The 15,088-nt window shown below is 46.1% G+C and overlaps 1 protein-coding gene across 1 annotated transcript in view; it reads right to left on the bottom strand.

The window, feature by feature from the left end:
- The window catches only part of LOC128691880 (integrator complex subunit 6 homolog), a 69,499-nt gene that overhangs the window by 31,500 nt on the left and 22,911 nt on the right, over window positions 1-15,088 (bottom strand). Inside the window, exon 3 of the mRNA XM_053780842.2 lies at window positions 14,128-14,266. Coding sequence (XP_053636817.2) covers window positions 14,128-14,266 — 139 coding nt within the window. The remainder of the gene's footprint in view (window positions 1-14,127; window positions 14,267-15,088) is intronic.

Raw genomic sequence — 15,088 nt, 5'->3', positions numbered from 1 at the left:
GCCATCCAAATTACGTAGCAGAGGCCACCCTGGAACACTGCTTCTCCAGACTTACTGCCCTTCTGCAACCAGCCAGACTTACTGCCCTTCTGCAACCAGCCAGACTTACTGCCCTTCTGCAACCAGTCAGACTTTCTGCCCTTCTGCAACCAGACAGACTTACTGCCCTTCTGCAACCAGCCAGACTTACTGCCCTTCTGCAACCAGCCAGACTTACTGCCCTTCTGCAACCAGCCAGACTTACTGCCCTTCTGCAACCAGCCAGACTTACTGCCCTTCTGCAACCAGCCAGACTTACTGCCCTTCTGCAACCAGCCAGACTTACTGCCCTTCTGCATCCAGCCAGACTTACTGCCCTTCTGCAACCAGACAGACTTACTGCCCTTCTGCATCCAGCCAGACTTACTGCCCTTCTGCATCCAGCCAGACTTACTGCCCTTCTGCAACCAGACAGACTTACTGCCCTTCTGCAACCAGCCAGACTTACTGCCCTTCTGCATCCAGCCAGACTTACTGCCCTTCTGCATCCAGCCAGACTTACTGCCCTTCTGCATCCAGCCAGACTTACTGCCCTTCTGCATCCAGCCAGACTTACTGCCCTTCTGCAACCAGACAGACTTACTGCCCTTCTGCAACCAGCCAGACTTACTGCCCTTCTGCAACCAGCCAGACTTACTGCCCTTCTGCAACCAGCCAGACTTACTGCCCTTCTGCAACCAGACAGACTTACTGCCCTTCTGCAACCAGCCAGACTTACTGCCCTTCTGCATCCAGCCAGACTTACTGCCCTTCTGCAACCAGCCAGACTTACTGCCCTTCTGCAACCAGCCAGACTTACTGCCCTTCTGCAACCAGCCAGACTTACTGCCCTTCTGCAACCAGCCAGACTTACTGCCCTTCTGCAACCAGCCAGACTTACTGCCCTTCTGCAACCAGTCAGATTTACTGCTCTCCTGCAACCAGCCAGACTTACTGCTCTCCCGCAACCAGCCAGACTTACTGACCTCCTGCAACCAGCCAGACTTACTGACCTCCTGCAACCACCCAGACTTATTGCTCTCCTGCAACCATCCTATATCACCTACCACACATGGAAGAAGACATCTTTCCTAGCATTATTAACAGCAGAGGCATTATTAGGAGCAGAGGGTGAAGTTAACCCCAGCAGAGGCAGACTCTCACAGAGGCTAGTCGTGGTATCTGCACAAGTCAGCAGCAGCAGCAGAAAGAAAGGATAAGATAAGATAAGATTTCGTTCGGATTTTTAACCCCGGAGGGTTAGCCACCCAGGATAACCCAAGAAAGTCAGTGCGTCATCGAGGACTGTCTAACTTATTTCCATTGGGGTCCTTAATCTTGTCCCCCAGGATGCGACCCACACCAGTCGACTAACACCCAGGTACCTATTTGCTGCTAGGTGAACAGGACAACAGGTGTAAGGAAACGTGTCGAAATGTTTCCACCCGCCGGGAATCGAACCCGGGCCCTCCGTGTGTGAAGCGGGAGCTTTAGCCACCAGGCCACCGGCCCTTCTCTTCATGATCGACCTTAAGAACACATATACAAGCGAGCAGCATTGAAAATGGGTTGGACAAATATTTGTCCAGTCTCTTCTTAAAGCTACCCAAGGTCCTAGCCTCTATCACCCCACTGGGAAGACTGTTCCACGCATCTACAACTCTGTTAGAAAACCAGTACTTACCTATGTCCTTTCTAAATCTAAATTTAAGTTGGATAAATTTAGATTTAGAAAGGCCATAGGTAAGTATTGGTTTTCTAACAGAGTTGTAGATTGTAGATCAATGGTTCAGAGAACCGACACGTTGATAAATTAGACACATGTGCAACTCTTGGGTATCTTTATTGAGGAAACGTTTCACCACACAGTGGCTTCATCAGTCCATACAAAGGAGAATCTTGAAGAAAAGGAGGAGAATGAGGTAATCAGTCCCTCAGCCTTGAGTCGATGAGGTTAGTCCATCAATCTTGAATAGAATACGGCATAAGTGCGGAGGAAGAGTTTATAAACCGTATGGCAGGAGAGGTGCAGCAGTCGTAGGAGTTGTTACATTTGTTCAATGTGGAAGGAAGTAGGTCGTGCCTAAGGGTTAGGCAAGCGAAGAATTCCCAAGTCAGACACTGCAACTTCTTGGGATCTTAATACTTGGGAATTCTTCGCTTGCCTAACCCTTATGCACGACCTACTTCCACATTGGACAAATGTGACACCACCTACGACTGCTGCACCTCTCCTGCCATACGGTTTATAAGCTCTTTCTCTGCACTTATGCCGTATTCTATTCAAGATTGATGGACTGACCACATCGACTCAAGGCTGAGGGACTGACCACCTCAAATCCTACCATGGTTGATGGACTGATTACACCATTTCACTGTATTTGACTACAGAAACCCACTATGCAGACGAAATGCATCAACAAGAGAGATACCCAACAGTTGCACACGTGTCTTAATCACGGTATTTACCAGTTTCAAGATTCTGCCATAAAGCCTCAACAACCCAGCAGTGAGAAACACTGACAGTAACAACAGCACATCAGAGGCTGCTGACAACAGTAACAACAGTACATCAGAGTCTGCTGACAACAGTACATCAGAGGCTGCTGACAACAGTAACAACAGTACATCAGAGGCTGCTGACAACAGTAACAGTACATCAGAGGCTCCTGACAACAGTACATCAGAGGCTGCTGACACATCTCTCACATCCTCTTGCTTCATCTCTTCCCAAAATTAGTCACAGTTTTGGAAATACACTGTAGCAAGCTGGCGAAAGTTGGTGGTACACTGGGCTATGTTGAAGCACTTGGTGGTACCCTGGGCTATGTTGAAGCACTTGGTGGTACCCTGGGCTATGTTGAAGCACTTGGTGGTACCCTGGGCTATGTTGAAGCACTTGGTGGTACCCTGGGCTATGTTGAAGCACTTGGTGGTACCCTGGGCTATGTTGAAGCATTGACGCAAGACCTACCAGCTGGGCAGACTACACAAGAAAGTACGAAGACCTACCAGCTGGGCAGACTACACAAGAGAAGCAACAGTACTAGTCAACTGGTCTAACTTAGCTCAACTTAACCTACCCTGACACAAAATAAAATCTGCATAATGCAATTTACAGGCAGCGTTAAAAATTAACTTTATGAATCACGTTAGAAAAACATCTGGTATAGTAACTAGGCAAGAATAATGAGGTGTTGTAAAGAAACTAGGATAATAAGGTACTATAACGGGGCTAGATTAATGAGGTATTATATAGGGGCTAGGCCAATGAGGCATTATATAGGGGCTAGGCCAATGAGGCATTATATAGGGGCTAGGCCAATGAGGCATTATATAGGGGCTAGGCCAATGAGGCATTATATAGGGGCTAGGCCAATGAGGTATTATATAGGGGCTAGGCCAATGAGGCATTATATAGGGGCTAGGCCAATGAGGCATTATATAGGGGCTAGGCCAATGAGGCATTATATAGGGGCTAGGCCAATGAGGTATTATATAGGGGCTAGGCCAATGAGGCATTATATAGGGGCTAGGCCAATGAGGTATTATATAGGGGCTAGGCCAATGAGGCATTATATAGGGGCTAGGCCAATGAGGTATTATATAGGGGCTAGGCCAATGAGGCATTATATAGGGGCTAGGCCAATGAGGCATTATATAGGGGCTAGGCCAATGAGGCACTATATAGGGGCTAGGCCAATGAGGCATTATATAGGGGCTAGGCCAATGAGGCATTATATAGGGGCTAGGCCAATGAGGTATTATATAGGGGCTAGGCCAATGAGGCATTATATAGGGGCTAGGCCAATGAGGTATTATATAGGGGCTAGGCCAATGAGGCATTATATAGGGGCTAGGCCAATGAGGTATTATATAGGGGCTAGGCCAATGAGGCATTATATAGGGGCTAGGCCAATGAGGCATTATATAGGGGCTAGGCCAATGAGGCATTATATAGGAGCTAGGCCAATGAGGCATTATATAGGGGCTAGGCCAATGAGGCATTATATAGGGGCTAGGCCAATGAGGTATTATATAGGGGCTAGGCCAATGAGGCATTATATAGGGGCTAGGCCAATGAGGCATTATATAGGGGCTAGGCCAATGAGGTATTATATAGGGGCTAGGCCAATGAGGCATTATATAGGGGCTAGGCCAATGAGGCATTATATAGGGGCTAGGCCAATGAGGCATTATATAGGGGCTAGGCCAATGAGGCATTATATAGGGGCTAGGCCAATGAGGTATTATAATGAGGCTAGGCTAATGAGGTATTCATTCAAGAGGCGCTATATCTGGTGTGTCAAACCCGTCCTCGAGTACGTAGCACCAGCGTGGAGCCAAGGGTTAGTGGAGACATGATCATTGCGTGAGAGATACTCATGGGCGCTGAATGGGTGGACAATGGGAGGGTCATACGAAAGATGAGAACAAGGAGAGCCTCAGTTCACAGGTGGTGAGAATGAGCAGGTACCAGCTGTACTGCAGGTTGATGCTGATACTAGGATGGGGTTCCTGAATTAGTAGTAACATAAAAGTTATTAACTCTGGATAACACATGAAAAGTAAGCAAGTCAGTTCCTGACCAGCCGGGATGTAGTTTTTTTTTTTTATATTTTATTTAAGACCCATACAGTTTAACATAAAAATAAAGAAACAGTATAGAACCTAATCAAATGAACTGACAAACGGATTGTACTTACATGCTCGCAAGATATTACAACAAAAACTTATATCAAGGACAATAACTAAAAACAAAATTACATGTCACATGGTCATGAATTGACATATATACAAAACCTTGCATATATATAAATTGTACATATAAATGACATCTGACAAATAAACAGAAAAGAATACAGCTTAGAACACAATAACAAGCTCTATACTGTTACAATACACCCATATAAAACTTTCAGACAAATGGACTACGTCACTAAACTGTCTAGATATGTCTGTATACCATACAGACTAAAACTTAACATCAAGAACTTGCATGAACACCAAACCGGTATCAGGGTACAGACCTTAATTATAAACTTTAAAAAGAATCAATCATGCGTATATAAAGTATGACATAACGTCTGACCCATGACAAAGGCTCAATACAATAGAAAGAGATATATATTTATATATATACACATACACACCCACACACCCACACCCACATCCACACACACACACACACACGTACACAAAAATTTTCACAAAATCACATTAATCATATGCACTGTATGCACAATGCAAAACAGGATATAAGTATCTCTCATCGTGCAAAAACCCAGCACGTAACATAAATACAAACTAAAACACACTGCATGTCGCAAATAACTTATTTCTCAAGAATCATGTTATACAAGACTGATACACATCATAATTATACATAAAAAATCTACTATATTATACCTACATTCTGAAAAGTGTTATATCTACCATAACGAGACCTTGAGCTCTACATCCACACTTGGATGCCATAAAGTCCCAATGAAAACCAGGAAACCATTCCAAACCCACATTCACAACACTCTCACGACCCCCCCCCCCCCAGGGAGGCGAGCCCGCTGTTGCCCCCTGACTCCCTCCAACCTATGAAAACCCCTTCATTCACTCATATCCAATCACAGATTTACGAGAATCCCTAACGTTAGCATTCTATACCCCTCTGAGAAAGCCTGATCCCACCTCCTCCCATACAACTCTCTGTTACGACACATCGTACTATAGAACGTTACCGCAAGAACCTTTCTTCTCTCCTCACTATCCCCTCTCCCCCTCATCACCCACGACATATATATATAATCTACCATGATATAATCTAAAGCTCTTATGACACCCTCGTCTAACCCACCCATATCTAGACTTAGAGCACGCAAAACCGTCACCCCACGGCCCCCCACCCTCTGAACCAACCTACTTAACCAGCACCTAACCTCCTCTAGCCCTTCACAAAAGTAAACTACATGGAACGCTGTCTCATCCCCTCCACAGATACCACACCCCCCACCCTCTACAACCTGTCTGTTTCGTAATATCTCACCAGACGGAAGGATCCCATGCAGAAAACGAAACATCACCTCACGCGCCCGCGGTTTTAACTTCAATTTACTAAATCTAAACCAAATACTCTTCCACGCATACATGGGGAACAAACCCTCAACTGGGACAACACACCTACCTACAAGTAACCTACACAAAACCCTTATACGAACCTTTCTCAATTCCCTAACCAACATAACAGCCCTCAAAACTATTTCACATTCCCTCAACTCCATTCCTCGATACCACGTACCCAGCCTGTCGTGTATCCTTCCCAAACGCCCCGCGTTCACACCCTCACGCAACACTTCCCATTTAATGAACCCACATTTAGCCCTCCGTCTCAAATCCAACAACCCCAACCCACCCTGACTTACAGGTAACATTACAACCTCCCTCCGTAACCAATCACAACGTGAACCCCATAAAAATTTGTACACCCGTCTTAGTATCCCCGCAATCGCTGTCCCTGTAATTGGGAACACAGCTGCAACATACCAAACCTTACTATACAATAAAATGTTCACGACTATCACTCGCTGTATCAGAGTTAGGTGCTGGGGTCTCAGAACACCTAGACGCCCCACGATCCTTTCCAATAACCCATCCGAATTTTCCTCCCGCGCCGCAACCATGTCATCCCTATAAATAATACCACAAATCTTTAAAGACACCGCCCATTCTTTAACAACATTACATCTCCCCCCCACACCCCCCACCCAAGAACCTAACCCCATGCACCTTGACTTCGCACTATTTACCTGCATACCCGTGGCACTTCCAAATAATTGCACCACCTCGTCCAACACACTCATTGACATCCCTGCACGAAAGAGAACAGTGGTGTCGTCAACATATCCAATTAACCCCGGCCAGGCCCTCCCACCCCCCACACTTCCCGCACATGGCGTACATAAGCTACGGTCAACCATTCTATAAAAGGGGTCCTGGAAACACGCAAACAATATTTGGGACATGGGGCATCCCTGTCTAAGGCCTCTTCCCATTGCAATTTCCCTCCCCATACACCCATTAATCTGTATCCTCATTTTCGCCCCCTTGTACAACGTATTTACCCATTCGACTATTTCCTCCCCAAAACCCTGTCTCCTAAGTATAACCTGCAAAGCTCCCCTTTCCACTCTATCATATGCTCCCTGCCAGTCTAGAGCCAACAAAGCCGCCCCTCCACCCCCACCCTTAGCTTCCACAAAACTTCTCAGTATCCCATGTCCTTCAATCATCGACCTTCCCGGCAACCCGAACTGAGATTTTGACACCACCCTCTCCACTACACATTTGAACCTATTACCTAAAATTTTTGCAAACACCTTATAGTCTGCACACATCAGTGATATGGCTCGGTACTCCCGAAGGGTGGGCTGCCCCTTGACCTTCGGGACCAGCACTACTACTGCTGTTTCCTGCTTCTCCCCCAACTTACCCTTCTCCTTCATACTATTAAATAACCTAACTATAAATTCCTTTATCAACGCCCAATGTTGTAAATAAAATTCTACCGGGAGACCATCAATACCGGGAGCTTTCCCCTTCCTCATTCCCCTTAACGCATTCTCTATTTCCTCTGCCGTAATCTTCCCACCTAAAGCCTTTCGATCACTATTTCCTAAATTACACGTCACATACGTACACACCTTGTCCAATGCCCCGTCACCCACCCCCCCACTGTTCCAGTATTTCTCGTACCAAGCCTCCGCATAAGCACACATCCCCTTCGTGGTTCGTATCTCCTGCCCTACTCTATAATTCCCAACCATCTCCGTTACCTCTAAACATGGTATAGCCGTCAGCGCCTGCCTTTGCTTTTGATGCCGCAAAACACACGCTGACGGCTTGTCGCCCCACAGCACTTCCTCCACCCCTGCCTGCATCCTTACAGCTTGAAACCTTTCATTTTGCAACACCCTCAACCTCCCCTTTATTTCAGCTATTTCATCCATAGGAAAATTATTCCCACCCACCCCCCTCCCATAGCAAGCTCTTAACCTATCCTCTAAATAGTTAGCCAGTCCATATTTTAAATTATTAATACGTTTTCCTTCTCTCACATAAAACTTTCGAATCCTTTCCTTTGCGACACTATCCCACCATGTCACAATGTCATCCACTCCCTGTTCTTCCACACTAAGCTCCCTCCATAGGACTGAAAACCCCTCCAACTCCTCCTCATCTCCTAACACACTTATATTCAATTTCCAATAACTTCTATATATGTCCGCGAGCGTCCCCCACCCAACCTCCACCACCACTGCCCTATGATCTGACATTGTAGTCTCAACAGTACTGAAAGATTTCACGTTCACTCCCTGAGAAAGGTACACTCTATCTAGTCTCGCAGCATAACCACTCCTAACAAACGTATATTCAGTCTCCCACACCGCTCCCCCAAAGGCATCACGTAACCTAACATCCCTTAATAAATCCCTAAGAGCCACGGACATATATCCAGCTCCTCTTGGGTCCACATCAGCCACCCTGATTACACTATTCCAGTCCCCACCAACTATCGCCACCTCTGGCAGTGCACTTAAGAAAAACACAAGATCCTCACACACAAAATCATTCTTTACCTTTATGTTATTTTCTGCCGGCGCATACACACTCACAAAAGACACACGCTTACCCATCCACCACCCATCCACACGCAACACCCTCCCTCCCCCTCCTCCCTCGCTTCTCTGCAAAACAAACGGGCTCGTCTCCCTTATTAAAATTCCCACACCACCTTTTAGACGGGGAGATGGCAGGGTAACTACCCGAAATCCTGCCACCTCCAACACCCTACCCTCTTTGAAATTGTGCTCCTGCAGGAACACAACATCCACTCTAGATTTATTCAGAAAATTACGAAACCAATCTCTCTTCATACCTCTACATAACCCATTAACATTTACAGACATACACCTAAGGCCTATTATAGTTTCCACCCCTGCTTCCTCTCATCACTCTTTACAACTCCAGAGCTTGAATTTACGTTCAACACCTTCAGAGTGCTCTCTTTCCCTCCCCCCTTCTTCCGGTGCCTCCTATCATGGCTACCACCACCTACACCACTACCTTCACACTTGACCTCAGTCTTTTTCCCAGGCCTTTGTGCAGGCGTAAGGACGTCATCAGAATCTGATGTAGCCGCCCTCTTTCTCGTGACAGTCATGTTACACATATCTTGATCAGATGTTCCCTCTCGATGAACCTCCACCTCCACCTGAGAATGGTGTAATGAGTCAATGGATGACTCCAAACCACCATCACGTCCCAAATTATCATGTCTCAGACTTTCTGGAAGCGACGATTCTCCAATGACATCACGCTCAGATGTAACATCCCTCTCTGGTGGTGACAACGTCTTCAACACCTCCACCAATTCCTCCTCAATCTCATGAACCTTCTCTTGTACTTGCTGCTCCTCATTATCCACAGGAGACGACACCTGATCAGGCAGTTGGGGGCGGGACTCCAACTCACCACCAGTCCTGTGTGCCCGATCCACTATCTCGCTCCACAAAACACCACGCCCTCCATCCGATGTTTGTTCCTCACCTGCCATCTTTGAAGCAGGGGCTGCGACATCCACCACAGGTCCAGGCACATGTCTTCGCTTGTCACAGGTCGCCGCTATGTGATCATACTCACCACATAGGCGGCACGTACGTCGTTGTCCTGGGTACATTACCATTACCTGCGTCCTGAAATCTTGTAGGTACACATAGGATGGTATTTGGTGCCTCAAAGTCATTTTGAGATTGAAAGAACCCTCTGGAAAACCAGCATAGGCTCCTGCCGCCCACGTACCATGTTGAGCATAATGCACCGTCCCATACTTCTCAAAAACTTTCCTTATATCTGCCTCGTCCGCCTCAAAGGGAACGTTGCGTAATTTGATCCACGTATAATACCGTGAAACATCTATCATTCTTACAGTGACAGCTGGTGTGACGTTAAGACTCACGTCCTGAAACCTGGTGATTAACGATTCATAAACCGTTGCAGTTAGCAGTTTGACGAAAATTCGTTGTCCTCCGTTCAATGCTACACCATACAAGTCACAATCTTGTACTCCATAAGTCTCCCGTATGATCTTTGGCAATAAGACTTGCGCAGAACTGGTCGTTATCGTTCCTTTAAGTAGCTCGATGCCTACAGTATTTATCCTTCGTCTCAGACTAACCGCCATCTTGACGATCACAGTGCACCTAAGTTGTTAGCCGAGGTGTGACAGCACCACTTCACACCACTGCAGCCAGGTAACTGACAAGGGCGCTCGCCTACACACAGCAGAGGGGTGCAGAGCACTACCGCACACTACCATGGTCAGGCAGCGAAAAATCGATGTAGTTCGTACGTTGTACTACGTGGGGACCGAAAGGTGGCTCTCTCTCTCTCTCTCTCTCTCTCTCTCTCTCTCTCTCTTAATGACTCAATAAAGTAAGGTAAGAGCCAGTAAGACATGACACATGTGGACGCCACACTCAAGTCACTGGGGAAGCCATCTCAATAAGATCAAATTACCCAGATGTTGCGGCCCCTGCCAAACTAGCGGTTAAATAGTTAACCTGCCGGCCGGCAGTACCACTGGGTGCGTCATCAAACCCAATGTGGGGGCTGCTGAGCCGGCCTTAGAGCAGTAAGAGCCTGAGTGCCTCACGGTACACACCTAAGCAGTAGGTACCTGACCACCGAAGGGTACACGTCTACTGGCTTTAGTAACAGTATGTACCAGAGCGCCTCGCTGTACACACCTAAGCAGTAGGTACCTGACCACCGAAGGGTACACGTCTACTGGCTTTAGTAACAGTATGTACCAGAGCGCCTCGCTGTACACATCTAAGCAGTAGGTACCTGACCACCGAAGGGTACACGTCTACTGGCTTTAGAAATATTATGTACCTGAGCGCCTCGCTGTACACACCTAAGCAGTAGGTACCTGACCACCGAAGGGTACACGTCTACTGGCTTCAACATTAAGTACCTGAACTCCTCAGGGTACACGTCTATGCAGTAGGTACCTGACCACCGAATCGTACCTATCTACTGGCGTTAGAAGAACCGCTCACCGCAGCTCACTGAGTCTGTTGGCCTCAGTTACTTGACGGCCGCATTCAGTGAGCTTGCAGCATGGTGTTCGGCTAGCGGTGTGTCAACCGCCTTTGGAGAGGATTTACTGGACTACCGGTGATGTCTGTGGACTCACCGTCTACGTTGATCAACTGTGGGCCGGAGTCGTCAGATGCTGTTTAGTGGGACATTACATGAAGAAAAGGTTGGAGTGTTACACTGAACTGGGCCAGGACCGTAGTGTGACACTGAGGGACGTACGATGGAGTGGAACACTGAGATATGCATAGGACCGTAGTGGAACACTGAGATGAAAAGGGTGTCGTGGGACACTGAAGATGGCCTGGTTGTAGTGTACACTGAACAGTGTCGTGTGACTGACTTCGTGTCGTGAGAGGCAGTTGATTGTAATTTATTATTATAAAAATGTTATTTATAATTTATTGTTTTAGCATAGAGATATATATATATAGTGACAGTAGTGTCAAGAGTTGTACCCTGTGTAGGGTTATTAATTATATTTTAGTAAAATGCTGATTATAATTTATTATAGTAACATGTACATATTATTATTATATCATAGTTCAAATACCTCTAGACCAAAGATAGTTGATTTTTATATATTAAAGATTAATTTATATTAATGTGTGTATTTATGTATCCCGAACTCTTTATTACAAAAGGAGTAAATCTTAATACCATCTTCTTTTAAAAATTACTTTTTTGTAATACCAGACGTGATACTTGTGAGACTTCTTTCTTCCCTCATGATGGTCTTCCACACAAATTCATCACGTAGCTCACCTTTCCCATTGCCTGCTACATCTCTCCCCAATGGAAATAAGTCACTGTCTGACTTTTTTGGGTTATCCTAGGTTCTCTACACATATGCTGCTATGTATGATAATTCTATGTAACTGTATTTGTGTATACCTGAATAAACTTACTTACTTACCTGGAGTTTACCTGGAGAGAGTTCCGGGGGTCAACCTCCCTCGAACCCTCCCTCGAACCTTCAGTTTCTTGACCTTATAAACCCCTCCCTCGAACCTTCAGTTTCTTGACCTTATAAACCCCTCCCTCGAACCTTCAGTTTCTTGACCTTATAAACCCCTCCCTCGAACCTTCAGTTTCTTGACCTTATAAACCCCTCCCTCGAACCTTCAGTTTCTTGACCTTATAAACCCCTCCCTCGAACCTTCAATTCTTTATCCTATACACTCCACTTCGTAGCTTGTAGGTGTCTTCAGATATAGGTTAGATGGGTATACAAGTGGGTTTGGGTGCCAGTTCAACCTACGTAGTATGAACCAATAGGCCTACTGTAGTGTTCCTTCAGTCTTATGTTCCCATTTCTCGTACCTTATCCCTACCTTCCCTCCCTCAGTCTGCTATCTCACGTTCTCTCCCTCACTCCTCTGACCGCCACCTGGGGTAGGGGCGCCACCTGGGGTAGGGGCGCCACCTGGGGTTGGGGAGCCACCTGGGTTTATTACCTTTTGCAAGATAACCAGCACCATTAGGTAAGTGGCGCCTCCTTAAAGGTACTCTACTGCACCACTTGTTCTCTGAAATATGTGCACTGAACCTTGTCTTGTGTCCCTACACTCTGCCCTGCCACAGCAGGGGCAGAAGGTGCCCTCAGAAGACGACCACATGCTAGGAATGGCCCAGGGACGAGTCAGAAATTAAAGGAATATTTTAAACAGAAATGAAAACCATTCTTGCACCGCACCTGCTGGTGTGAAAGTGAACTAAAGAGAGGAAAAGAAAATAGGGGAGGGAACATGAGAATGGAGCACTGCAGAAGGCCTACTGGCCCATACAAGGCAAGCCCTTATCAAAACGACCCCTACCCAAAGCTACTCAAAATGAAGGAAAGAAGAGAATGGAGAGTACGGGAGGGAGAACGAGGGATGGAAAGTATGGAGGGTGAAATGGGAAAGACCAACGTTTTAAGATTTCACTTCGAAGGTCGAGCCTATTAGCGTCGCTCATCCTGAGTGAACACAACTGGAAAATAATATGGTGATAACGAGATGTGGAAAAAGACAATTATGTACACATCAGGACATTAAAGGAAGCGTTTTGCCACGAGTGGCTCCTTCAGTCGTAGTAGAGATAAGTAAAAAACGAGCAAATATAGTGGCAGGATGTGATGAATTAAGTGTCTCAATCTTCATAGTGGCAGGAGTCAGGTGGAAAGCTATGAGAGGGTAGTAGTAACAGTGTAGCTAACTCCTGGCAAAACGGCGAGACATTCCTTCTAATAAATGCCCTGAACTGTACACAAGTGTCTTTTTCCACATACGACCATAAAGACTTTGCACCACCGTGAAGAAAGTACATTCAAGTCCAAATATCTGACACGCCATTGCCGATAAGAACTCCATCCTAAGCCATTCAAAACTTCACTCACCACGGCCTTTAAGTCACCACATTAACAAAATATTTTGCAGATCCTGCATACTCTCATAGAATGTTATCAATAGCAGGTGTGTGAGGCGAGGATGGGATACAACAGGGAGGTGCTGGTGTGTTCATCCTCAGATGGCACAGAAGGGTGGAGTACGTAAGGGCGTAGGGAAGCAGAGATATCTGTAAACCTTTGTTATCAACAGTACTATGTACAGACAGATGTGTGTGGGAGTGTCTTACACTCCTCTATTTCCATACCTCTTTTTCCTCCCTTCCCCATTCTCTCTCTCTCTCTCTCTCTCTCTCTCTCTCTCTCTCATTCAGGTCAGCAACCAGAGTTATTGCTTTTCTCTAAGAGCCAGATATTGCTGGATGTTGACAGCTGGTATTGCAATCTTTAATAGAGTAATGAACAGCAAAAGACTAATGGAAATGGTATTGGAACCCGACAAGTTGTAGACTGAGACACTGTGCAACATCCAGCCAGTGACTTCTTCAGTCCAATACAGAGAAGAACAGTGAAAGATGAAGATAAGTTTGGGGTAATCAGTCCCTGAAGGAGTCCAGAGTACATACTTGAGTTGGTCTGCTTCGAGGTCAGCCTGTCTCCTGGCTCTCTCCTGAAGAATGGTGTCTACATCATCTCTGGCACCACCAAGCACCACCACCACGGGTTCTCCATCACCTCCCACTAGGAACGTCACTTTCTTTCCACCTGAAATACAACACATAAACATAACTCACGAAATCGTAATAAGCAAGACTGCAAACAAACCACGGAACGGGTGAGGTTTAAACCAAATGCAAGTGAGTTTTAGGACTTACTGTTAGGTGGTTAAAAAAAATAGGTAGAACACTGCAACAGGCCTACTGGCCCATACCAGGGAGATCCTTCTAAAACCCAAACCCACTAGCAAAAATATCAGCCCAAGATATATAAGCTTTTATAACCAGATTAGCTCATGTGCCAGTCCAACTCAAATCCAACACCTCTCACTCATGTATTTATCTAGCCTATATTTAAAGTTCCAGTTTTACCTTAAGGCAAACAATACCAATACTGAGTACATACATTATTAAAAGATATCCTCTTGCAGGAACGAGGCTACAAAATTTCAATAGAAAACTGGACCAACATATATATTTTTTAAGTGCTTCATAAGCCGGGTTGTGTCCCTCCAAGGACAGAGAGAGAGAGAGAGAGAGAGAGAGAGAGAGAGAGAGAGAGAGAGAGAGAGAGAGAGAGAATGAATGTGGGTGGGTATAAGAGCCGTCTAATAATGAGTGAACACCATCCCACTCCCGAGTTCGTAGTGGATCGCCGGTCCGGGTCTTGTCCAAGAGGTGACCCGGCAGCAACACTTTCACCGTAATGGTTCACTGGGGGTGACAACGAGCAGAGGGAAGCCTGGTGGTCACTGCTGGGAAAAACGTCATGGGTCGACGGGTTACCACACAGGTTTTTGTGTAATATATATTGACCGGCAAGAATATAATAACAAGAGGAGCTCTTACTAGCATCATCTTTGGATTCTGT

This window comes from Cherax quadricarinatus, chromosome 75, assembly GCF_038502225.1.
Source record: "Cherax quadricarinatus isolate ZL_2023a chromosome 75, ASM3850222v1, whole genome shotgun sequence".
In the NCBI taxonomy this organism is placed as follows: domain Eukaryota; kingdom Metazoa; phylum Arthropoda; class Malacostraca; order Decapoda; family Parastacidae; genus Cherax; species Cherax quadricarinatus.
Note: the sequence above shows the minus strand (reverse complement) of the source record. Positions and strands in the feature narration are given on the sequence as shown.